This window comes from Salvelinus alpinus, chromosome 11 (assembly GCF_045679555.1).
Source record: "Salvelinus alpinus chromosome 11, SLU_Salpinus.1, whole genome shotgun sequence".
Classification (NCBI taxonomy): domain Eukaryota; kingdom Metazoa; phylum Chordata; class Actinopteri; order Salmoniformes; family Salmonidae; genus Salvelinus; species Salvelinus alpinus.
The window spans coordinates 45100922-45127035 of NC_092096.1; the positions used below are offsets into that span (position 1 = coordinate 45100922).

A 26114-nucleotide genomic window follows, 5' to 3' on the forward strand; every position below is an offset into this window, starting at 1 on the left:
ACAAAGTTCCAAAAAGACAAGGCTGGGATGCAGTTAGGTCCTGGTAACTAAACTATTGGTAGTCCCATAGTCATTGATGCATTTGGTGCACCGGAAATATAAAACCCCACCTCTCAATTACCTCTACTGCCACCTAGGGCCCAATACCAAAACGGTTCCTTTCAGCAGCTTAGGAAGAGTTTATAGCAGATACATATCCAATCATTTCAGCTCCCTGAGCAGGCCGTTGATGTCTACGCTACAGATATGCGTTAAGGATTGGTAATATAAGAGTTTTGTCCTTGGCTCTACTGGGGGGGAGAGGGGTATTTACAACCTCAGCCTCACACACTTTCCAACAGGTCCTTGCCCATCAGACCAAGGGAACTATGGGAGATGGTATGGTGTCAGAAAGGGGTGGGGGGGAAGTCGTGGCTAGGCAGGAGCTAGCTCGGCAGCAACCCCTGCACCCAGCCTAAGCTTCTGTACAGACACTGAGCCACGAGCGAGAGGGAGGGAGGGGAGTGGTAGCCGCTATATTTAGCCCCCCACCACCCAACCACATACAATTGGGCGCGTTCGAGCGGATCACTTTTGTCAAGTCAGTGACCATTGTTGGTCACCGCCTTTCGAAGTGTATTGCATTGTAGAGATAAAAATTGGCCGACATGCGCTTACATGTCGACAACATGAAATCCACGTGATTAAAAGGTCACGAAGTTGACTGCAAGTTTCTGCAGTTGCCCTTCACCAACTTCATCCTGCAGCTGTCATCTGCATTGTGGAAGGCTCTACTGTCAACCAATCATTCTGGTGTTTTGTTTGACCCACGGGAACATGACCAAAGTGGTGAGTGAAACCGGAACCAACTTTGCCGCAATTCATATATAGCAGGCTACATTGGAAATACTGTATACAGTATAAATGGATTTCATATTTGAGGCTCCCTCTCACTAGTTGATTGTACAATGTACACACATATGATTTCAGTTTGTGAGTGTATGATATGGGGGTTGGAGATGTTTATCTTGATTCTGCCATGTCGATCTGAGCCTTAGTGTCCGACTTTCAGCTGTCGTAGTTTCACCTACCCCGACTTCACTCCTCGTTCCTTCACCTAGTCGGGTTGCTTTAGCCTTACCACTCAAACATGCCCAATAACTAGGACACACACTGACACCCACACAGCCAGTCACTCATCCAGCCAGCCACCGAGCCCCCTTCACCTCCCCCTTCTTCCCACTCACCCCCGTGAAAGCTTCAGTACAGGGGAGTACAAGGACCCGCGCAGGTCGCCCCACCCAGTCTGACCTCCTCGCCCCACGTCTTCCTAGCTTCCGTAAGGATACAGGCATATGTTGAGACGCCCCTAAAGGGACCTACACACAGGTAAGGTGTCATAGGCATAGGGTCACTTCCTAGGTGCTGTGACTATATGTTTTGCTGAGTGATACCACAGGGAGACATTGATGTTTCAAGCTTGTTTGGGACATTCAATAGTCCAGGCGTTATGATTGACAGAGCTGTATTATTGTCAAATCGAACTGTTTTTTTTTGCATCCCCATGTTTTGTTAATGTAGGACACTTGATGTAAGGTACACGTATATCTACTATATGATCCCTCCTAAGACTTCATGCAGCCTGATATGTGAATGGCTTACTGTATGGTGATGAATGTCATTATACATGTTGATGTCAAGCAAATCTTTTTCACAATATTTCCAAGTTCTCCATACATAGTGTTTGTGGTGCTATTCCCTCAAACGTTACACTTTTTCAACTGTGGATAAATGGATTTACAAGAGCGTATGAACTAACACGGAGAACTTCTTTGGACGTTTATTGACCTCTCTGGAGGTGACACTAGTGACACTAGAGCTAAGAATGCTTTCATTAAAATGGGCAGATTGTCGTATGGCTAGGAATGGCCCTCAGGCCAAGTGAATGGACAAGACAAGTCCTTTGATTTCTCTGTAAGTTACTCTGCTGTTGTCTTTACCTAAATGATGTTTACCGAATGACTTAATGAATGAGCAGCTATTCACAGAAAACTGATTTTAGCACCTATTCATACAGATTTTTATGTGGATTTCAAATGAAAACAAGATGGTGCATAGTACAGCTAGACCAAGGAACACAATGGTATGATGTGGACTGTTGCTTTTTCCACATCTTGTCAACCGTCACACATGCTTGCTGTGACATTGCCCGTCCCGTACCTATGTCCTTTCTCAACCCACATGGGTCATTCCAAGCATATTGATTCTCGCTTCACCACCGAGTGAGTGCCATGTCTGCCGAGCATGTGCTTGGCTTAACGGCCCAAGGTTATTTAAAGGGATGTGTTAACTTTGCCCTTTCAGCACTACCAATAAATTTTACCTGCTGCGGTGGGTGTTTGTTCATGTCAGGGGGAGTGTAATGTTGGTGAGGATAGCATGCCTTACAGTGCTGCGCGGCATTGCTTCCTTTGGTTTGTTAAGCTAGTTGCTACGGCACAAGGCGTGCCGTCACATGCTGTCCCTTGTGATATTGTTTCCCCAGGGGCAGCGATGTCACAGTTCTCTACCATGACGACCAACGAGAGGAAGATGCAAGCTGCAGCCATCTGTAGGGAGATACAGGGTCCTGAAGGTATGGTACGACACGTGGCCTCTCTCTCACACGCTCTCTCCGCTGCCTCCCTTCATTAATTTCTAATGTAAAAAAACACATAGACAAACGTGAACAATTTAACTGCAGTCATACAGTACAGACAAATGCATGTGTGTGTGCCTGTAAACAAAGAAAAACACACACTCTCTCTCTCACTCAATCTGTATTAACACTCTCACTCTGTAACAGGGTATCATCTAGTTCGCTACTGGTTTCCAAGTAGCACCATTGAACCGGTCTACGGCCTTGGATATAAATAAGCAAATGTGAAGTTTTATTACTCAATGTAATTAATCCCTTTGTCGTTGTCCTTTGAACAAGCTATTTCTGGGAGGGGACAACTACATGGCTCATTGGGGAGAGAGAGAGAGCCTGAGGGCCACTGACAGCTGAGGGATATTCTGTCAGGCTGGTTTGCTTTTGGCTCATTTGATTAGACTATGACGTCTCCATGATCAGCATGCACGGGGGGGGGGGGGGGGTTCACTGCTAATCACAAACAAGGGGGCCAACATGAGAGGCTGGCTGACACAGAAAGATTATTAAAAATGTAATGTATTATTGACAGCATACAATGTATTAAGTCAGCGAGATGGGTAGTGGGAATATGTTTTACAGTGAAAGGTAAACCAATAGAATGTAAATAGACAAATGTGAATATTGTCAGTATAACGAGTATAATTTACTCTGACAGACTACAGACTGTATGCATAATAGGGTCGATAAAAAGTAAGGACGTGTGGGACACTAGCTCAGCCAAACACAGATAAAACCATAACAAGGGCATGCACAGCTAAGGTACAGAATGACACAACACACACACTCATCCCCACCCACCTTTCCCCATACACACCACCCCTACTTTCTCAGAGCTGTTGTGTCTCTTCCAGATGCAGAGATGGACCTGGGGAAGAAGATGAGTGTCCCTAAGGATGTGATGCTGGAGGAGCTGTCTCTGGCCTCCAACAGGGGCTCCCTCCTCTTCGAAAAGCGCAAGAGGCGCTCTGAAAAATACACCTTCGAGAGCATCCAGAATGTAGCCAACACACAGATCAATGTAAGCAACACAAACCCCTTGAATGTGAACGCTAGCTAGATTAAAAACTCTGGATACTACAACGACAATCAAAACACATGGAACAAAGTTGCTGTTTCAACATGAAGGTTTATGGGAAAATGAGCGATATGACCGATACCATTAGCATTTGTTTTGTAGCTCTACGCGATTGTGATGAGAGATTTAAAGAAGGCTCATCACAGAGTTTCCATTTGGTTCATTCAAACCATTATCAATAGCGTTCGAAGAGCTTATCAGCTCTTGTACTGTAGGAGACTGTTCTCCACGGGAAGCACATCTAGTGACTCATTCTCCCCAATCCTATAGTTGCCTATACGCTTACGAGGAGGAGAACGGCAACAGACACTTGACGAACATTATACCTAATTTCCTGATGAAACACATAAGCTCTTGAAATGATTATCAGACTGCAGCCTTACTGCTCCTCAAGACACATTGCAGAAACAACCTAACCGCTAGGGTAAACGGACAGGGGGTAACGGACAGGGGGTAACGGATAGGGGGTAGCGGACAGGGGGTAGCGGACAGGGGGTAGCGGACAGGGGGTAACGGATAGGGGGTAGCGGATAGGGGGTAGCGGATAGGGGGTAGCGGACAGGGGTTAACGGATAGGGGGTAGCGGACAGGGGGTAACGGACAGGGGGTAGCGGACAGGGGTAACGGACAGGGGTTAACGGACAGGGGTAGCGGATAGGGGGTAGCGGACAGGGGGTAGCGGACAGGGGTTAACGGACAGGGGTTAACGGACAGGGGTTAACGGATAGGGGGGTAGCGGATAGGGGGTAGCGGACAGGGGGTAGCGGACAGGGGGTAGCGGACAGGGGTAACGGATAGGGGATAGCGGATAGGGGTAACGGACAGGGGGTAACGGACAGGGGGTAGCGGATAGGGGTAGCGGATAGGGGGTAGCGGATAGGGGTAACAGACAGGGGGTAACAGACAGGGGGTAGCGGATAGGGGGTAGCGGATAGGGGGTAGCGGATAGGGGTAACGGACAGGGGTAACGGACAGGGGTAACGGACAGGGGAAACGGATAGGGGTAACGGACAGGGGGTAACGGACAGGGGGTAACGGACAGGGGGTAGCGGACAGGGGTTAACGGATAGGGGGTAGCGGATAGGGGTTAGCGGATAGGGGTTAACGGACAGGGGGTAGCGGACAGGGGGTAGCGGATAGGGGGTAGCGGATAGGGGTAGCGGACAGGGGTAACGGACAGGGGTAACGGACAGGGGGTAACGGACAGGGGTAACGGACAGGGGTAACGGATAGGGGGTAACGGATAGGGGGTAGCGGATAGGGGGTAACGGATAGGGGGTAACGGATAGGGGGTAACGGATAGGGGTAGCGGATAGGGGTAACGGACAGGGGGTAGGGGACAGGGGGTAGGGGACAGGGGTTAACGGACAGGGGGTAACGGACAGGGGTAACGGATAGGGGGTAACGGATAGGGGTTAACGGACAGGGGGTAGCGGACAGGGGGTAGCGGACAGGGGGTAGCGGACAGGGGTTAACGGATAGGGGGTAGCGGATAGGGGGTAGCGGATAGGGGTAACGGACAGGGGTAACGGACAGGGGTAACGGACAGGGGTTAACGGATAGGGGTTAACGGATAGGGGGTAGCGGATAGGGGGTAACGGATAGGGGTAACGGATAGGGGTAGCGGATAGGGGTAGCGGATAGGGGTAACGGACAGGGGTAGCGGACAGGGGGTAGGGGACAGGGGTAGGGGACAGGGGGTAACGGACAGGGGTAACGGATAGGGGGTAGCGGATAGGGGGTAGCGGATAGGGGGTAGCGGATAGGGGGTAGCGGATAGGGGGTAGCGGATAGGGGGTAGCGGATAGGGGGTAACGGATAGGGGGTAGCGGATAGGGGGTAGCGGATAGGGGTTAACAGATAGGGGTTGTTTCTGGATAAGGCCTTGTACTTGCATAATAGCTATGAGATTCTTACAACGGGCATAAGTTAAAAGTCCTGTTTACAAGCTTTGTGTTTGGATGGGCAGTGTGCCAAGTCTTCATCTTCTCGTCCCGGCAATTTAGGCCACTTAGATCCTAGCGCCTACTATAGGCCCTAGCGTCTACTATGCTACTCAGACCACATAGGGACATTTCCCCATATACTTTACCAAACTAATTGAAAACAGAGAGTCCAATCTGTTTCTTTCCATTTAGAAGTCACATCCAGGACACTTCCTCTGATACCTAGTTGTTTGAGCCTGTATACACACACACACACACACACACATACATACAGGAAACTGCCAAAATAAAGGAAACACTTGAGTAAATGAGGGATACAAAGTATATTGAAATCAGGTGCTTCTACACAGATGTCGTTTCTGAGTTAATTTAGCAATTAACATCCCATCATGTTAAGAGTCATGAATAACATTCCCAGTCGCCCATTATTTTGTCTACCATGGCTAGAAGAAGATATCTCAGTGACTTTGAAAGAGGGGTCTCAAAGGAGCATAGAGGGTTTAAAGGGTGGGTAGTGTGTGTGTGTGTAAGTCTTAGTCACTAGATCTCAACCCATTTGAACACTTATGGGAGATTCTGGAGCAGTGCCAGAGACAGTGTTTTCCACCACCATCACCAAATGATGTAATTTCTCATGGAAGAATCCAATAGATTCTGCAAGCGTCTGGAACTCTATAACAAGGCGCATTGAAGCTGTTTTGGCAGTTACCTGTACATTTTAAGGTTGTTTGGAATATATTGACACTGAATTTGCCTTTTGGGGCAAAGGGGAATTTATTTCAAGTTGTCAACATTTCCTGAGGAAGTCCTGGCATAAATTAGTACAAATATCACTGGGAGGATGAAAGTTACCCACTGTGGACCACAGCACAGGATATTCAAACATGGGAAAACAATGCTCCTTATGTTACTGGCTCTACATAAGACAGTCACTGAACTCTCCATCGTACTCCCCATCTCACTTTCGCTTACTTAACCCCTCTATATCTCTGACCTTTGCTCTAAACTGTCGCTCTCCTTGCCTTTTCCCTCCCTCCCTCTCACCTTCCCCTTAGAATGGTGTAACTCTTCAAACGCAGAGTCAAGAAACCACAGAAAGCAACAGCTTGGGAGTGGAACAGTCTAGAACACCCCCGAACACGCCTGATCCGAGCAACACCCCCAACCCAGACAACATTGCACCAGGTGGGTTCTGCTACTGCGACATAACCTCTGCTCTAAACTCACCCTACGACTCAGTAACCTGGATGTCAGTGGAGTCATTAGCATGATTTATACTAGCGCGGGTGAGCCGGTGACATTGAAGTCATCAAGTCGTGGCCAGTTGAAAACGTTTGTTGGAGCACCTGCATCGGGCACGGAGCTCAAAACCTTGGGCCAAATAAAAAATTACGCAGCCCGGTGAGAATATCCCTGGCCTTATGTCCTTTCAAGAAACTAACCCTAGCCCCTTACCCCCTAGACAGTATTTTACTTGTGTTAAGTAATATGGTCATAGCTACACCTTGCACTCTGGTAGAACTTTAGGTACTAGTAACGTTTACTCCTTTATTCACATGAGGTAAGTGAATGGATAAAATAAGTCTTGGTCCAGCTGGATTTAACAATAAATGAAATGTTTTGCTACGACGTGGGGATAGTCTTCATTGTTTTGGCATTTTATTAATTCCATTGCATTTTTTTCTACTCAGGAGTCTTCGTGGGGGAAAACATTATTCTTGAGTGGAATCTTCCGGCTCCAGGGCAGGAGCATTCCTTCTCCTTCTCCCCCCTCTATCTTTCTCTGTGGATCTCTCCCTCACTCTCTGTATCTATCTATTCTCCCCCTTCCCTCACTTCTTATGGGCGACCTTGGGGATAGTTTGATAACAGTCAAGTTTCCTCCACAGGAAATGCGCAGAGTATTTTCTGTGTCCACCACTCTCTGTCCTCTGAGAACCATCAGGAAGAGAATGGCGCTCAGATCACGCTCAACCTCCTGATCCAGCACCGTCAATATAATATGGACACCAGTTTAGCCGATGAGCACATGGAGACAGTTTGTGATGCTATTTTGGGAACATACGACTACGCCACCAGCGGCGGAGAAGTCAGTGGACACAGCGATAACAGTAGCCGAGAAATGGGGTCAAAGGGTATCGGATGTCACAGGTGTAATGACTCTTAAATTAGCCAAGAGATGGACCCAGATGTTTCACTTTTGGGTGTCTAATGGCTTGTTGAATAGTGTGAATAGGGAAGGGAAGCAAGGAAATGCTGGCTACCGAATAAATCACTGCACCGCAATCAGACTATTGTGTTGCAATGTTACTCCACTGATATACCCATATCGATAGCACTTTACATTACAGAGTGGCAAAAGGGCTAATATTATGGTAATACAGTGGTAATAGATATGTAATACTACCATGTTATCACCATGGTACCACTTTATTCATTGCTGTAATGTCAAGTGCTACCCAAATATCTTATCCCTCTGGTAGTGTGGGTCTGTCTGACGGACTGGCTCGAGATCGTGACGCGAACGTGAGAAGATGCGGTTATTTCACATTTGGAACAATGCTTCAAAACATGGAGTCAAAACTTTGTCTCTAGTCTTGTTGTCTATATCTACCATGCCCCCATGTCACTAATACAGTGATCTCCCTTTTATCTTCCCAACCCCCAGTGTTTCCTGCAGTGCGGCAGTCACAGTACATTTCCCACAACACATTGGAGCAGCCAAATACAGCCAAATGTGCAGCCATGCTCGTGAACACTTTTCCGTGGCCCCAAGTAGATCTTGTGGTTTGCGTTTGTGAAGGAAGTTTCTCAAAAAAACAGCAGAACTCCCCTGAGGGGACAATGTTTGGTCTTTCTCATTTCCTCCTCGATAAAACAAACTCTGAATATTTTGGGGGGGTTGGACGTGACACAGCAACACCCTACGTTACGTAACACATGTGCTTGCAAGTCGCCACTGGCGAAGAACACTCGTTTTGAAGGATACTTATTTGGATAGGCCTTCCCTGTCACCCTTACACCACACAGTAAAATGTCCTTCATGTTGGTTCACTGTGAAACTTAACCATATTTTTGACCATACAGGGAGAACCCATATAGTGCTGCACATGGTTTATATTGAGGTTTGTGCAAGACAAAAATCAGCTTGGGAGTACTGTATATGACCTGAGATTCCTCAAATGTCATTGTAAATCATTACACCATCTCTCTGTTATGCAGTTTCTCACTGCCTCCTTCTCTTCCCTATTTCTATGTCTAGCTCTCCCTCCACCACCTCTCCCTTTGATTCTTCCTCTCCCGCTCTCAACTTCTTCTACCGCTTTGACAAACTGTACCGAATCAGGGTTATGTGTAGTCACAGGGCCCTTACACCAGATTCACTCTCCCCCTCTTTTGCCCAGGTTATGGTGGACCTCTAAAACAAATGGAACCAGAGAAGTTCAACAGCACATGCCTCCCCAAGTCCTACCACTCCCCCTGGGACCAGGCCATCTACCACAGCGACCCCTCCCTGGCCGATAGCCTTGTCAACCACCTGCCAGAGCCAGAGGCCAAGCCTGAAGGACCAGGGTACAAGAGCTTCAACAGGTATGGCTGATGATGGACCTGTCTTGGACCACACCTTGGCTGAAATAGTACAGTACTTGCCATGCCGGAGGCTGGTGCAGTAGTAATGCTCCAGACTCTAGACAAATTATACCCCCACGGCAACGAAGGTTCAAGCCTTCGCTCAGCTGACCGAGGGCAGCCTAGCACAGTGGTTCCCAAACTGTGGGGTCCCCCCCAGAAAAGTTAATAAATACATACAGTACAAGTCAAAAGTTTGGACACACCTACTCATTCAAGGATTCTTCTTTATTTTTTACCATTTTCTACATTATAGAATAATAGTGAAGACATCAAAACTATGAAATAACACATATGGAATCATTTATTAACCCCAAAAAAGTGGTAAACAAATCATAATATATTTTATATTTGAGATTCTTCAAAGTAGCCACCCTTTGCCTTGATGACAGCTTTGTACAATCTTGGCATTCTCTCAACCAGCTTCATGGAGGTAGTCACCTGGAATGCATTTCAATTAACAGGTGTGCCTTGTTAAAAGGTAATTTGTGGAATTTCTTTCCGTCTTAATGTGTTTGAGTCAATCAGATGTGTTGTGACAAGGTAGGGGTGGTATACAGAAGATAGCCCACTTTGGTAAAAGACCAAGTCCATATTATGGCAAGAACAGCTCGAAGAAGCAAAAAGAAACGACAGTCCATCATTACTTTAAGACATGAAGGTCAGTCAATCAGTAAAATTTGTGCAGTCGCAAAAGCAATCAAGCTCTATGATGAAACTGGCTCTCATGAGGACCACCACAGGAGAAGAAGACCCAGAGTTACCTCTGCTGCAGAGGATAAGTTAGAGTTAAATGCACCTCAGATTGCAGCCAAAATAAATGCTTCAGAGTTCAAGTAACAGACACATCTCAACATCAACTGTTCAGAGGAGACTGCGTGAAATCAGGCCTTAATGGCCGAATTGCTGCAAAGAAACCACTACTAAAGGACACCAATAAGAAGAAGAGACTTGCTTGGGCTAAGAAACACGAGCAATGGATATTTAACCGATGGAAATCTGTCCTTTGGTCTGATGAGTCCAAATTTGAGATTTTTGGTTCCAACCGCCGTGTCTTTGTGAGAAGCAGAGTAGGTGAATGGATGATCTCCGCATGTGTGGTTCCCATCATGAAGCATGGAGGAGGTGTGATGGTGCTTTGCTGGTGACACTGTCTGTGATTTATTTAGAATTCAAGGCACACTACCACAGCATTCTGCAGAGATACACGATCCCATCTGGTATGCACTTAGTGGGACTATCATTTGTTTTTCAAAAGGAAAATGACCCAAAACACACATCCAGGCTGTGTAAGGGCTATTTTACCAAGAAGGAGAGTGATGGTGTACTGCATCAGATGACCTGGCCTCCACAATCACCCGACCTCAACCCAATTGAGATGGTTTGGGATGAGTTGGACCGCAGAGTGAAGGAAAAGCAGCCAACAAGTGCTCAGCGTATATGGGAACTCCTTCAAGACTGTTGGAAAAGCATTCCTCATGAAGCTGGTTGAGAGAATGCCAAGAGTGTGCAAAGCGGTCATCAAGGCAAAGGGTGAATCTAAAATATATTTTGATTTGTTTAACACTTTTTTGGTTACTAAACAGGATTCCATATGTGTTATTTCATAGTTTGGATGTCTTCACTATTATTCTACAATGTAGAAAATAGTAAAAATAAAGAAAAACCTTTGAATGAGTAGGTGTGTCCAAACTTTTGACTGGTACTGAATATATTTTACTTTATTTTTTTAAGGAACTCAGTTCGGCTTTCAACTTACTTGAGAAAGTTGTAATAGTAGAATGCACAAGGTGTAATTTTGAAATTGGGTAGTGCGCATCATCAGTTTCCTCTTGTCATGTCAGTCATTGCATACCTCAGAGAGCTATTTATAACTTCTCAGAAATGTCCAGATCAACTATCCCACGTTTTTTAGCTAGGTTTTTTGGCCCATAGATTTTGTAGCAATGTTCGAGTCACTGAAATATCACATGGCATGGTAAAATGTATAGAATTGCAAGAAAATGTACTTTAAAACTGCAACATTTTCTCTGCACCCCATGACAAAATGTGTAGAATTGCAGGAAATAAGCTTAAACTTGCAAAATGTTCTCTCCATCAACAAGAGGGGGGTGGACAGTTTGTGTCATGAACAGTGCTTGTGCCCATAGAAATAGACGTGGGGTGCGGAATGTTCCCCAATGCTGCAAGGTGTGGGCTTGAGTGAAAACCGCTAGGCCAGGGGTTCCCAAAGTTTAAGAGCCAGGAGATCGCTGGTTCGAATCCCAGAGCCAACACGGTGGGGGAAAAAATGCTGTTCTGCCATTGAGCAAGGCAGTTAACCCCCCAACAACTGCTCCCCGGGCGCGGATGACATGGATGTCGATTATGGCTGGCCCCCGCACCTCTTTGATTCAGAGGGGTTGGGTTCAATGCGGAAGACACATTTCCGTTGAATGCATTCAGTTTTGCAACTGACTAGGTATCCCCCCTTTCCCTGACTGGCTGTGCCCTTCCTTACTGTTCCTCCTCCTAGGTCTATCCCCCAAATCTTGTTTCTAACTCTGTCCTGACCCTCCAAAAAAATATACAGTGGGGAGAACAAGTATTTGATACACTGCCGATTTTGCAGGTTTTCCTACTTACAAAGCATGTAGAGGTCTGTCATTTTTATCATAGGTACACTTCAACTGTGAGAGACGGAATCTAAAACAAAAATCCAGAAAATCACATTGTATGATTTTTAAGTAATTAATTTGCATTTTATTGCATGACATAAGTATTTGATCACCTACCAACCAGTAAGAATTCCGGCTCTCACAGACCTGTTAGTTTTTCTTTAAGAAGCCCTCCTGTTCTCCACTCATTACCTGTATTAACTGCACCTGTTTGAACTCGTTACCTGTATAAAAGACACCTGTCCACACACTCAATCAAACAGACTCCAACCTCTCCACAATGGCCAAGACCAGAGAGCTGTGTAAGGACATCAGGGATAAATTGTAGACCTGTACAAGGCTGGGATGGCCTACAGGACAATAGCCAAGCAGCTTGGTGAGAAGGCAACAACTGTTGGCACAATTATTAGAAAATGGAAGAAGTTCAAGATGACGGTCAATCACCCTCGGTCTGGGGCTCCATGCAAGATCTCACCTCGTGGGGCATCAATGATCATGAGGAATGTGAGGGATCAGCCCAGAACTACACGGCAGGACCTGGTCAATGACCTGAAGAGAGCTGGGACCACAGTCTCAAAGAAAACCATTAGTAACACACTACGCCGTCATGGATTAAAATCCTGCAGCGCACGCAAGGTCCCCCTGCTCAAGCCAGCGCATGTCCAGGCCCGTCTGAAGTTTGCCAATGACCATCTGGATGATCCAGAGGAGGAATGGGAGAAGGTCATGTGGTCTGATGAGACAAAAATAGAGCTTTTTGCTCTAAACTCCACTCGCCGTGTTTGGAGGAATAGAAGGATGAGTACAACCCCAAGAACACCATCCCAACCGTGAAGCATGGAGGTGGAAACATCATTCTTTGGGGATGCTTTTCTGCAAAGGGGACAGGACGACTGCACCGTATTGAAGGGAGGATGGATGGGGCCATGTATCGCGAGATCTTGACCAACAACCTCCTTCCCTCAGTAAGAGCATTGAAGATGGGTCGTGGCTGGGTCTTCCAGCATGACAACGACCCGAAACACACAGCCAGGGCAACTAAGGAGTGGCTCCGTAAGAAGCATCTCAAGGTCCTGGAGTGGCCTAGCCAGTCTCCAGACCTGAACCCAATAGAAAATCTTTGGAGGGAGCCGAAAGTCCGTATTGCCCAGCGACAGCCCCGAAACCTGAAGGATCTGGAGAAGGTCTGTATGGAGGAGTGGGCCAAAATCCCTGCTGCAGTGTGTGCAAACCTGGTCAAGAACTACAGGAAACGTATGATCTCTGTAATTGCAAACTAAGGTTTCTGTACCAAATATTCAGTTCTGCTTTTCTGATATATCAAATACTTATGTCATGCAATAAAATGCAAATTAATTACTTAAAAATCATACAATGTGATTTTCTGGATTTTTGTTTTAGATTCCTTCTCTCACAGTTGAAGTGTACCTATGATAAAAAATTACAGACCTCTACATGCTTTGTAAGTAGGAAAACCTGCAAAATCGGCAGTGTATCAAATACTTGTTCTCCCCACTGTACATTAAAAGGTTTGATACTCCGATCTCCTTAAAAAAAAGATTATGCTTTACCCTTGCAAGAAACAAGTAGTGTTAAGAACAGTTGGTTTTCTACACAACATTCTATATGTCTACTAGGCAGAAATGTATAAAAATGTAAACTTGCTTTTACACTTTGGTAGCGGATGAAGTGTCCAGTGACATACTGTACATTCCTTTATCTGAGTCACAACATTGTCAACAGATACACCATACATCTCTTACCCTGTCAACAGAGCATGTCCTCCAGCCAGAGGCTTAGACTCTTTGATGACTCAGTCAATGTGTCACTTCCCCTCTGCCTCGTTAGTTGTGCAAGGCTAATATTAACATTGTCAATCCTCTATCCATCTCCAGAGTGGCTACCCCATTTGGCGGCTTCGGCGGCAAGTCCACCATACCGGCCCCGTTGTTCAAGGCCCCCGATGTGGAACACAACCCCATGTCGGAGCTGTACCCAGAGCTCCAGGGGGAGCCTGCGGTGCAGAGGCCCACATTCAACAGGGTGCCCTGCGGCTGGGCGGGGGCCAGCGCCCCCCTCATCCTCCCCAAAATGCACCTGGATCCCATGTTTATCCCAGAGTCCGATGACCTTTGAACTTCTGGCGGTTGCTCAGTCTTCTGAGATGCTGCCTGGTTTGCTACCCAAAAGTCCTTCCGCTAGGTTAGGGTCAGAATAGGGTCAGAATGAGGGAAGGAGGCATTTTTGATTGCCTGCTTAAGGCAAGTTAGCTACTTTTTTGTGGCGAAAATACAAGTTTCTCTGATTAACTGATCTGCCCATGCCCAAGGTGTTCTGCCCATCTCCAAACTGCACTTGAAATAAGTAAACCAGCTAGTTTACACTAGCTAGAGTTACTAAATAGAGTATAGGATATTTACATACTGCACATTGATGTGTATAAGATATAATTTATCTGCCTGATGACATTTGATTACTGTATTAGTTGTTTTTGAGCTAAATAAAATGAATAAATAAAAGCACAACGTTATAATTTCAGTTTACAATTGAATTGCATTTTTTCCTGCTGAATTACATCAGCATATACAGTACACTCTATATCCCTTGTGATTGAAACACAAATTGCTTTAACATATTCCCAGAGAAATGCTTGAATAACTGTTCAGCAGTGAAGCATCCATGGGCCGCATGACATTGTATTTTTTATTGAGTTACAGTTCATATACTTAAATCAGTCAAATGAAAGAAAGAAATTAGGCCCTGATCTATGGATTTCACATGACCGGGAAGCATACAGATATGCTTGTTGGTCAGATCCCTTAAAAAAAAAAAGTAGGGTCATGGATCAGAAAACCAGACAGTATCTGGTGACCACCATTTGCATCATGCAGCACAACAAATCTCCTTCGCATAGAGTTGATCAGGCTGTTGATTGTGGCCTGTGGAATGCTGTCCCACTCCTCTTCAATGGCTGTGCGACGTTGCTAGATATTGGCGGGTACACGTCGATCCAGAGCATCCCAAACATGCTCAAAGGTGGACATTTCTGGTGTGTGTGCAGGCCACGGAAGAACTGGGTCATTTTCAGCTTCCAGGAATTGCGTACAGATCCTTGCGACATGGGGCTGTGCATCATCATGCTGAAACATGAGGTGATGGCGGTGGATGAATGGCATAACAATGGACCTCAGGATCTCGTCACGGTATCTCTGTGCATTCAAATTGCCATCGATAAAATGCAATTGTGTTCATTGTCCATAGCTTATGCCTGCCCATAGCATGATCCCACTGCCACCATGGGGCACTCTGTTAACAACGTTGACGTCAGCAAACCACTCGCCCACACGACGCCATCTGCCCGGTACAGTTGAAACCGAGATTCATCCGTGAAGAGCACACTTCTGCAGTGTGCCAGTGGCCATCGAAGGTGAGCATTTGCCCACTGAAGTCGGTTACGATGCCGAACCGCAGTCAGGTTAAGACCCTGGTGAGGAAGACGAGCACGCAGATGAGCTTCCCTGAAACGGTTTAACAGTTTGTGCAGAAATTGTTCGGTTGCGCAAACCCACAGTTTCATCAGCTGTCCGGATGGCTGGTCTCAGACGATCCCGCAGGTGAAGAAGCCGGATGTGGAGGTCCTGGGCTGGCATGGTTACACGTGGTCTGCGGTTGTGAGGCCGTTGGACAGGCCGCCAAATTCTCTAACACGTCGTCAGACGTTATGGTAGAGAAATGATCTGGCAACAGCTCTGATGGACATTCCTGCTGTTAGCATGCCAATTGCACGCTCCCTCAAAACTTGAGACATCTGTGGCACTGTGTTGCGTGACAAAACTGAACATTATAGTGGCCTTTTATTGTCCCCAGCACAAGGTGCACCTGTGTAATGAGCATGCAGTTTAATCAGCTTCTTGATATGCCACACCTGTCAGGTACATGGATTAGCTTTCCAAAGGAGAAATGCTCACCTACAGGGATGTAAACAAATATGTGCAATTTTTTTTACAGAAATAAGCTTTTTGTGTGTATGGAAAATGTCTGGGATCTTTTTTTTATTCTCATGAAACATGGGAACAACACTTTACATGTTGCGTTTGCACTTTTGTTTACCTGCTTATCTACAGAACTCCACATGCAACTTAATTCAAATTCAAAAGTGAGATTCTTTCATGGCTTTATGAATAATAATCATCATTTGGAGCCATTATTTTACAGAGTTGACTTCATGCACTCCATGAAAGCGAGGAAAGTATATCACACATGATATAATGGCGTTGTGTGATTGACTGGGGGGGGGCACCCCTGGGGGGTTATGATGAGCACAGAGAGGGAGGGAGTGAGAGAGACATACAGACGGCCAGACAGACTAGCAGTCAATTGAATACATACAGACAGACACAGGCAGGGAAGCAGACAGAGACAGACAATCCATTCAAACAGAATCTTGACATGTGTAAAAGACAGCTTTTTGTTTAGCTGTCCATCAACACCAGAGCAGTGTGTGGTACGTCAGAAACCATGGAGTGTAATATACGACTGTACATTGAAGCAAGCTAAATGTACTGCCCTTGTGGATTGCAAGACCGGTTGGTCACTGGTGGATCTGAAAAGAATTGGGTTCTCGGCAAATGTCAGCTTTCGGAGAGTGTTTTTGATCTTTTCTCTCTGTACATTTAAGCAATAAGGCATAAGAACCCAGGGGTTATCGTATGATAACTCCTGACTAAGGGCTGTTCTTAGGCCCAAGGTCGAAGCCTAAACGGTTTGAGGGCTTTATTGTCTTTATAAAATGGTTGCCAACATATTTATAAAAAAATATATATCAAATTATAAATCTACTAGAGAGCTGGGAATATAGTCACAGGATGAACAGGTGAATTTTTTCAGCCTTACACTATTTCTCAAGATGAAAGGACAAATTCAGCTACCACAGAGAGAACTTTGGCATGTGGCTCATAAAACACAACACATTCCAAAGACAGTTCTCCATCTCATGTAAATCGGCTGGACAATTAAGCTTTATGAATTTCAATACTAGAAAGTTGCTGCAAACTCACTCCCTATTGACAGGGACAACTGATTATGGTTGACAGACAGCGGTCAAATGGGGTCCAGTGGCTGCATGCATTCCTAGCCTCCGTTTTGGCAATCTGTGTAATGCACTGGCCCACATGAACCTCCCCTTTGGCTGTCTTATTGAATTCCTCTCCATCAGTCTCCTGAGCGCTCTGTCTACACTCAGCATCTGAGCACGGCAGCATTGCCAAGACCGTTACGCTATATCCAGCCTGTTTATCAAGAATGGCCTGGCCTCTCTTTGAACTTTGATTATGCCCAGTATCAAAACTCAGATAGGGAATATTTGGCTGGTGATGGGTTGGGGAGGGGGGTTTCCCCCAGGGGTGTATTATTTGGCACGGGATAGCACGACGGGATGTGGGCCGAGCGAGTCGAGGGGCTTTGGTTGGCAGACCAAGAAATCCAGGAATGTGTGTGCTCTGGGGAGTACTGTAAACGAGAAGATGAATCAGCAACTCTTTGAAGGGCAATGGGAGTTTTCTTCAAAAATAACAATTTCAATGAAATCATTTCATTGTTAAAAAACGGACACGTTTCGGCGAATGCCTTCGTCACGGTATTTTGTAAAATCCAACAAAAACATGGCCGATAGTATAGACCATTACCCGGGTTATGTACCACACTCTCTGGGGCATTGCAGAGAAGACAAGACCACTTTTGCCTTTCAATCGTGTGATTGCCTGAGATTGTGAAACGCAGGACAGACTCAACAATCAGAATTCTCATTGGTTTTCAGAACTTCATAACTACTACCCAAACATGCCAATGGTGTTCTTCTTGTTGTTACTTCTAACAGAGTTTAATATCATGTTAGTCTGCCATCTGAATGTTTATATAGCACTCCCACGGTCTTGTGAAGCCATCAATTGGTGCTGTTGCTACTGCACGTACAGCCAGTGAGTGTCATGGAAAAGTACTTCAGTCCCCAGAGAATTACTCTGCACAAACAGCACCAAAAGCCACTTTTTTTTGCAGCTGACACTCACACAGGCTCTAAAAGGGTGAGACTCATCTCCCAAAAGGGTTTCCTCTAACCTTTCAATGTCTCATGTAAAGAGCCTGAAACAGAGCAATATCAGTGTAGATTCCAGGCTAATAGCGGGCTATTGTACAGGCTAAAACGGCAAGGTCTCACAAGCACGGCTAAAGGGAGGTGTTCTGAAAGTGAATACTGTACTGTTGCTCTCATGGGCACCTGTTTCTGTCTGAGAATGTGGTTCATCAGAGGACCATGGGACATATCTGGAGAGTTTGACTAGTAACATTTTGTGTTGGTTTCTAACCTTGTCTTAACTCTGCAGGCAGACAACTTTCAAACATACAGCGCTGCATTTGGGACATGGGATAAGTAGTCCTTAGTGATATTTGACCTCCACACGTGTTCTAAATGACTGATATCCAACCATTGGGATTTTTGGTCCTCCAGGAGTAGGTCTAATCCCAGACACACCCACAGACAAAACATAACTTGTAGTTAAAATACAGTTTAAGGGAATCTCCATTTAAAGTACTGTTTGGTCCAGGAGTAGACCTAATCTGTTTCAGTATATATCCACTGTACTATTAACAATACTGTAGATGGTGTAAATATACTGTATGCATGCTTTGGCCTGGTCCTAGTAAATGGACACAGCAGGTGGTCTATTTCACAGGGGGTGCTCAACCCAGTGTGATGGCCAAAAATACAAGTGAAGAAAATATCCTGAGGTTGGTATTAGAGGTCGACCCATTATGATTTTTCAACGCCGATACCGATACCGATTATTGGAGGACCAAAAAAGGCCGATACCGATTAAATCAGCCAATTTTTTATTTATTTATTTGTAATAATGACAATTACAACAATACTGAATGAACACTTTTATTTTAACTTAATATAATACATGAATCAAATCAATTTAGCCTCAAATTAATAATGAAACATGTTCAATTTGGTTTAAATGCAAAAACAAAGTGTTGGAGAAGAAAGTAAAAGTGCAATATGTGCCATGTAAGAAAGCAAACGTTTAAGTTCCTTGCTCAGAACATGAGAACATATGAAAGCTGGTGGTTCCTTTTAACATGAGTCTTCAATATTCCCAGGTAAGAAGTTTTAGGTTGTAGTTATTATAGGAATTATAGGACTATTTCTCTCTATACGATTTGTATTTCATATACCTTGACTATTGGATGTTCTTATAGGCAATTTAGTATTGCCAGTGTAACAGTATAGCTTCCATCCCTCTCCTCGCCTCTACCTGGGCTCGAACCATGAACACATCGAAAACAGCCACCCTCGAAGCAGCATTACCCATGCAGAGCAAGGGGAACAACTACTCCAAGTCTCAGAGCGAGTGACGTTTGAAACGCTATTAGCGCACACCCCGCTAACTAGCTAGCCATTTCAAATCAGTTTCACCAGCCTAATCTCGGGAGTTGATAGGCTTGAAATCATAAACAGCTCTTCGCATGCTTTAAGCATTGCGAAGAGCTGCTGGCAAAACACACGAAAGTGCTGTTTGAATTAATGCTTACGAGCCTGCTGGTGCCTACCATCGCTCAGACTGCTCTCTCAAATCATAGACTTAATTAGAACATAATAACACACAGAAATACGAGCCTTAGGTCATTAATTTGGTCGAATCCGGAAGCTATCATCTCGAAAACAAAACGCTTATTCTTTCAGTGAAATACGGAACCGTTCCGTATTTTTTCTAACGGGTGGCATCCATAAGTCTAAATATTCCTGTTACATTGCACAACCTTCAATGTTGTCATAATTACGTAAAATTCTGGCTAATTAGTTCGCAATGAGCCAGGCGGCCCAAACTGTTGCATATACCCTGACTCTGCGTGCAATGAACGCAAGAGAAGTGACACAATTTCACCTGGTTAATATTGGCTGCTAACCTGGATTTATTTTAGCTAAATATGCAGGTTTAAAAATATATACTTCTGTGTATTGATTTTAAGAAAGGCATTGATGTTTATGGTTAGGTACACGTTGATGCAACGACAGTCCTTTTTCGCGAATGCGCACTGCATCGACTATATGCAACGGAGGACACGCTAGATAAACTAGTAATATCATCAACCATGTGTAGTTATAACTAGTGATTATAATTGATTGATTGTTTTTTATAAGATAAGATTAATGCTAGCTAGCAACTTACATTGGCTTCTTACTGCATTCGCGTAACAGGCGGGCTCCTCGTGAAGCAGGTGGTTAGAGCGTTGGACTAGTTAACCGTAAGGTTGCAAGATTGAATCCCTGAGCTGACAAGGTAAAAATCTGTCGTTCTGCCCCTGAACAAGGCACCGTTCCTAGGCCGTCATTGAAAATAAGAATGTGTTCTTAACTGACTTGCCTAGTTAAATAAAGGTGTAAAAAAATAAATAATAATAATAATAAAATTCGGCAAAATTGAATTTCCGATTTCCGATTGTTATGAGAACTTGAAATCGGCCCTAATTAAATTGGCCATTCCGATTAAATCGGTCGACCCCTAGTTGGTATAGGGTTACTGATGAGGTGGGGTCAAAGGGTGGCAGGGCACATGCACGCTCCATGGGAGATGTGACTCAAAATGTCATAAATGGCAGTGCTATATTTCACTGTACATAGTTTTCCAATCAAGTAGTAGCGTTTTTTACCACACCACTCATTACTGATTAGCCTAGTACACCAACTACATCATTACCGATTAGCCTACCAGGTCATTACTGATTAGCCAACTACACTAACCACACCATTACTGATTAGCCTACCTCATCATTACTGATTAACCTACTACATCACTACTGAGTGCTGCGCTCATGGTTAATCACAGACAGTTTTTTTTCTCCAGAGAACTTCAGAGAGTACAACTAAAACCTAAAACTCTTTCCTCATTGAGTGTGAGTTTTAAAGTTAGAACTGCATAATTAAAGACTGAACAACTTTGGTTCATGCAAGCAACGATGGTAATTAGATAGCATTGAGACAACTGAACAACCAAGATTTAGTTCCTGTTTACATGAGAGCCTGCATCCTCGAGACACCAATTAAACAGTGTAGTTTCACAACGAGCCCGCCCATGACCTTTCCCTCTGGGGTTGATCTACAGTAAATGCCTCCCCTGCCGAATGGCCAATGTACAGTATATGTTAACCTCTCTCATTGGTTAATGGTCAGGAAAGAGTGATGAACTTACAAGCAAGTGACATGTTTTAAACAAAGTTATGGCTTGGAATCGAGACGACAGCTTTCCCTTCTACAATCGAATGCCCTTTCCTGTTTCAGTAGTAGACATGAGGGGGGGAAAAAAAAGTGGAATTCCGCTCTTTGTATTTTGTCCATACAAAATCACCCTCCGTTTTCTGACGACGTTGAAGTGGAAAGAATAATAAATGTCTCCTATCCCTGATGGTGGAGGCCATTTGTTTCCTTAACCGACAGTACCGAGGCGATAGCATCACTTCCACTGCGAGTGCTGGGGCCCAGGCTGCCACGGATACTGCAAACACAGCAGCAAAATAGAACACAGTCACCACTTGGCCGTGTGCGCCAAAGTTAATGTAACATGGTCAATTGCCCATTTTTTTTTTGCTTAAGTCATCCCCCTTTTTCCCCTAACTGCAGCAGTTAGCAACTCATGGCAGCGGTGCAAGCCTACTCATCGATGAGAGAGCAGGCGAAAAAAAGAAAGGGCAGATGAAGATGTTGGAGATGAAAGTTCAAGTGAATTAATATATACTGTATATCTACACTCTTTGCAGTCATCCCTGATTACGTAACGCTTGTTAACAAGACACCTCACCTGCACCAGAGGTTTCTTTGTACATTACTAATTTCTCGGACTTCAAGCTACATGCAAAGTCATGGTGAAGCATGTCAGACTGACACACACATACACTACATGACCAAAAGTATGTGCACACCTGCTCGTCGAACATCTCATTCCAAAATCATGGTCATTAATATGGAATTGGTCCCCTCTTTGCTGCTATAACAGCCTCCACTCTTCTGGGAAGGCTTTTCACTAGATGCTGGAACATTGCTGCGGGTATTTGCTTCCATTCAGCCACAAGAGCATTAGTGAGGTCGGGCACTGATGTTGGGCGATTAGGCCTGACTCGCAGTCGGCGTTCAAATTCATCACAAAAGTGTTTGATGGGGTTGAGGTCAGGGCTCTGTGCAGGCCAGTCAATTTCTTCCACACCGACAAACCATTTCTGTTTAGACCTCGCTTTGTGCACAGGGGCATTGTCATGCTTAAACAGGAAATGAGGATGTTGCCTGTAATCCATGGCTTCTGGTTGGGATGTGTACGTATGGTCAATGTGGGGACGACGTTGTCGATGCACTTATTAATGAAGCCGGTGACTGATGTGGTAAACTCCTCAATGCCATTGGTTGAATTCCCGGAACATTTTCCAGTGAGTGCTAGAGAAACAGTTCTGTAGCTCAGCATCCGCTTCATCGGACCACTTCAGCATTGAGTGCGTCCCTGGTGCTTCCTTTCTCTCAAATTGTGCACAAATTTGTTTACATCCCTGTTAGTGAGCATTTCTCCTTTACCAAGATAATCCATCCACCTGACAAGTGTGGTATATCAAGAAGCATGATCATTACACAGGTGCACACTGTGCTGTGGAAAATAAAAGGCCACTCTATAATGTGTGTTTTTTTTCAAACACCACAATGCCACAGATGTATCAAATTTTCGGGGAGGGTAAAATTGGTATGCTGACTGCAGGAATGTCCACTAGAGCAGTTGCCAGATAATTTAATGTTAATTTCTCTACCATCAGCTGCCTCTGACATCGTTTCAGAGAATTTGGCAGTACGTCCAACGGCGAGCAGTTTACTGATGTCAACGTTGTGAACAGAGTGCCCCATAGTGGCGGTGGGGTCATGGTATAAGCAGGCATAAGGTACAGACAACGAACACAATTGCATTTTAACTCAGTAAACTCTTAAGTTGTTGCGTTTATATTTTTGTTTAGTATATGTATGTATATATATATATATACACACACACACACACATATATGTGTGTGTGTGTGTGTCAACCTGGTTAACTAGCTCTACCCATTCACCAAGAAACCATCCATAAACCATTAGCTGTTTGGTCCATATCAGTCATGATTACAAACTAATTAATGACAGGACGCTGTTACGCCCCCTTCTTATTCACCATGTACCCACTAATGTCCAAAACAAAACACTTAAACATGATGTTCTGTCTAAAACACTACGGGTTGTGCTACTATTGAATTACCACTAACGAGCCGCTATATAAAATGTGAATACCCCTAGTTACATAAGAGAGAGATTAGACACGGTTTGTTTCCACAATGGGGGCCATGGGTGCTAACAACTTGTTCTAGGCCTATATTTATCCAGGAATTATAATCTATGGTATCCAGTCCACCCACTACCCAGAGTGGGTGAAAACGCATTTTGGAGATTACATTTTACTTCCTTATGTTATAAAATACATTTTAGCAAGACAAATATACTTTTTTTTTTTTTTTACAAGAAAGTGTGCTTCACATAAGTACGAACAGTTCTGTGAAAGAACAAGCCCGACAATGTGGCCTTGTTTTTGAACGCTAGCGGTTGTCCCCATTTTCAAACAGCGTCTGCCCATTGCCAATAATAGAAACAAGTATGGATTGAAAAACCAGACAGTGATGCTGAAAATATCCCTGCTGTCCTTCAAATGGCTTGCTGCATTTGGGGTGAAACGGCATTAAGCCGCATGGTGACCCAATCAATGTCACCAACGAAATCAAAAATAAACATGAGCTGATTTCTCTCCACCTAGGGGACTGGTCAATATGTTTGGTAGGCACAGTGAGTCATGGGGGATGCCAACCTAAATTGCTAGCTGGTGAGAGAAACATCAATAGCCAAACTAAGTGAATGAAAACATAACATTTGGATTTCAGAGATGTCAACTCCAAATTGAACGCAGCTTATTGCTTTTATCTGCAGTGTTGGGAATTGAGGGAAAACGGCTTGGGTTGGTGGTACGCCAGAGGACATGGGTTTGTCATTTGAGCCTGCGGGCAAGGCACTGTGTTCAGCAAATCACTAGCTGTTCACTGGGGGCTTTTCTCAAGGTGAAAAGTCAGGGCAAGCAGAGGCAGAAATCCTCAGCGGGCTGTTTATGCGCAGTCAGTGTCTCCTTGCAGAGCTGGCAAAGTCTATGTAATTAATCTTGAATTAAAATGCCCTTCACAACCCAGTCGAGGTAGGGTAGTGTTGAGGATCAGTGGTTTGCTATGCTGTTAGATGTGTTCAAGAACTGTTTGGTCTCTAATTCTGAAATCTATACTTTGCATAGAGGGCGGTTTGTGGGTTGAAAAATTCCAGTACCTTTCTAAAAAATTCCCAGGTTTCCAGAAGTCTCAGTTGGAAGATTACTGGAATCAGGAAATCAGGAATCCTACAGCCAGGATTTCTGGTAAACTTGGGAATTTTTGGAAAGTTACTGGAATTTTGCAACCCTTTGTGTGTAGATAGAGCAACTTCTCAACCTCACTGATTCTGAGCATAACAAACTTGAAAAGTATTTAAATGCCAATTAAATGTACTCCTTTCTGCAGGGAATTTGTTTAAATGAGTTCAGATTTGTTTTCCATGGCAGTTTTATGCCCATAGTCATTGTTAAGAAATATGGTTTATAAAGAGTATCGTTGTAGCTATTCAGAGACACCTAAAGATCCATTTATTTTAAGTTGTTGCCACGGTCCTCTAAGACAGGGGTTCCCAAAACTTTTCACTCAGGGCCCCCCCTTCCAGCATTGGGAAAATCCCACGCCCCGCCCTGCGTGCATGTGCGCGTATGCGCCACATCTATTTTTATGTGCACAAGCATTGTTTATGAAACAAACTGTCCACCCCCCTCTTGTTGGTGGAGAGTATTTTGCAGGTTTAAAGCTTATTTCCTGCAATTCTACACATTTTGTCATGGGGTGCAAAGAACATTTTGCAGTTTCAAAGCAAATTTTCTTGCAATTCTATACATTTTGGGATGTCTAATGTGTATTCATGTGATATGAGTGACAAAAAAAATTACAACAATATCTATGGGCTACAAAACAAACAAAGAAATGTTAGCTGGCATGGGCTAGTTGATCTGGACATTTCTGACAAGGTATAAATAGCTCTCTAAGGTATGCAATGACTGATGATGCACTACCCAATTTCGAAATTGCACCTTGTACATTCTAAAATAAATCTAAAAATATTATTTTTGTCGGGGGGGGGGGGACCCGCGCCCCCCCCTGCCTACCCTTCGCGCCCCACAGTTTGGGAACCACTGCTCTAATATACAGTCTCCATTACCTCTGAACAAGAGAAGTGCTAAGCGTAATGCTGCTGGAAGGACAAGTTTGGTTTACAGTTTGGGCATTGTGCTGTCTGCAATGCCAATGACCCAGAGCTGGACAATGAGAGACCAATGAGCCGTTGATTCCTGGGAGGCAGTTACATTAGGTCTAAACCGGGCAATGACCTGTCCATGCACATGCTGCAACTATACAGTAATATTCGGACAGACTCAGTGTTGCAGAGCGATGCTGATGTGGCACAAATCTGTGGATTCAACTGCTGATATGCAAGCTATCCCCAAGGTCACAAACCAACTTTTGAAATGTGTTACTCAACTTGGAAAGGAAATAGCCGAAGCCTGATCCATCTGTATGCATAAATATTCAGTGGCATCACTTCAAAGCAAGGTGAGGATGGCTAATGTTGGGAAGAGAGCGTCAAAAATAAAGTCAGCTTAGTATGTGTGCAAAACCACCCCACTGATGTCAAAAACAGTTTTTTGTTCATTCTTTCCTGTAAGCACAGAAACATTCCTAGCCTCTTGGGAGGGACTGGTATGTTATCATGTTTCTAGTGTAATTGCACTTCAGTGTTTGTTGTTGAAGTACACCAACTTTATTTCAAGCGCTGACTTCTTAATTCCCGTCGAAGAATTCCCCACCCAGTGAGGGGATAATGTCCTCTTCCTTACTGTAACAAGCCAGCGTCCACTGCATGGTTTTGAATTGGTGAATGTTGATAAGGGCTCAGT

General features: G+C 44.6%; 1 protein-coding gene across 1 annotated transcript; it reads left to right on the plus strand.

Annotated features, from left to right (window-relative positions):
- Positions 1-1034: 1034 nt before the first annotated feature.
- LOC139534246 (myozenin-2-like) lies at positions 1035-14520 on the plus strand. Its single transcript, XM_071333213.1, has 6 exons — positions 1035-1368; positions 2525-2614; positions 3526-3692; positions 6751-6880; positions 9100-9286; positions 13878-14520. Exons 2-6 carry the CDS (start codon positions 2533-2535, stop codon positions 14116-14118), a joined length of 807 nt encoding a protein of 268 aa, XP_071189314.1. The 5' UTR covers positions 1035-1368; positions 2525-2532; the 3' UTR covers positions 14119-14520.
- Positions 14521-26114: the final 11594 nt, after the last annotated feature.

Excerpts from the sequence above, each read along its gene's own strand:
- LOC139534246 (XM_071333213.1), top strand. The coding sequence starts at position 2,533 with ATGTCACAGTTCTCTACCATGACGACCAACGAGAGGAAGATGCAAGCT. Across the intron at positions 6,881-9,099 it reads CCCAGACAACATTGCACCAG|GTTATGGTGGACCTCTAAAA; the intron begins GTGGGTTCTGCT and ends TCTTTTGCCCAG. Across the intron at positions 9,287-13,877 it reads GGGTACAAGAGCTTCAACAG|AGTGGCTACCCCATTTGGCG; the intron begins GTATGGCTGATG and ends ATCCATCTCCAG.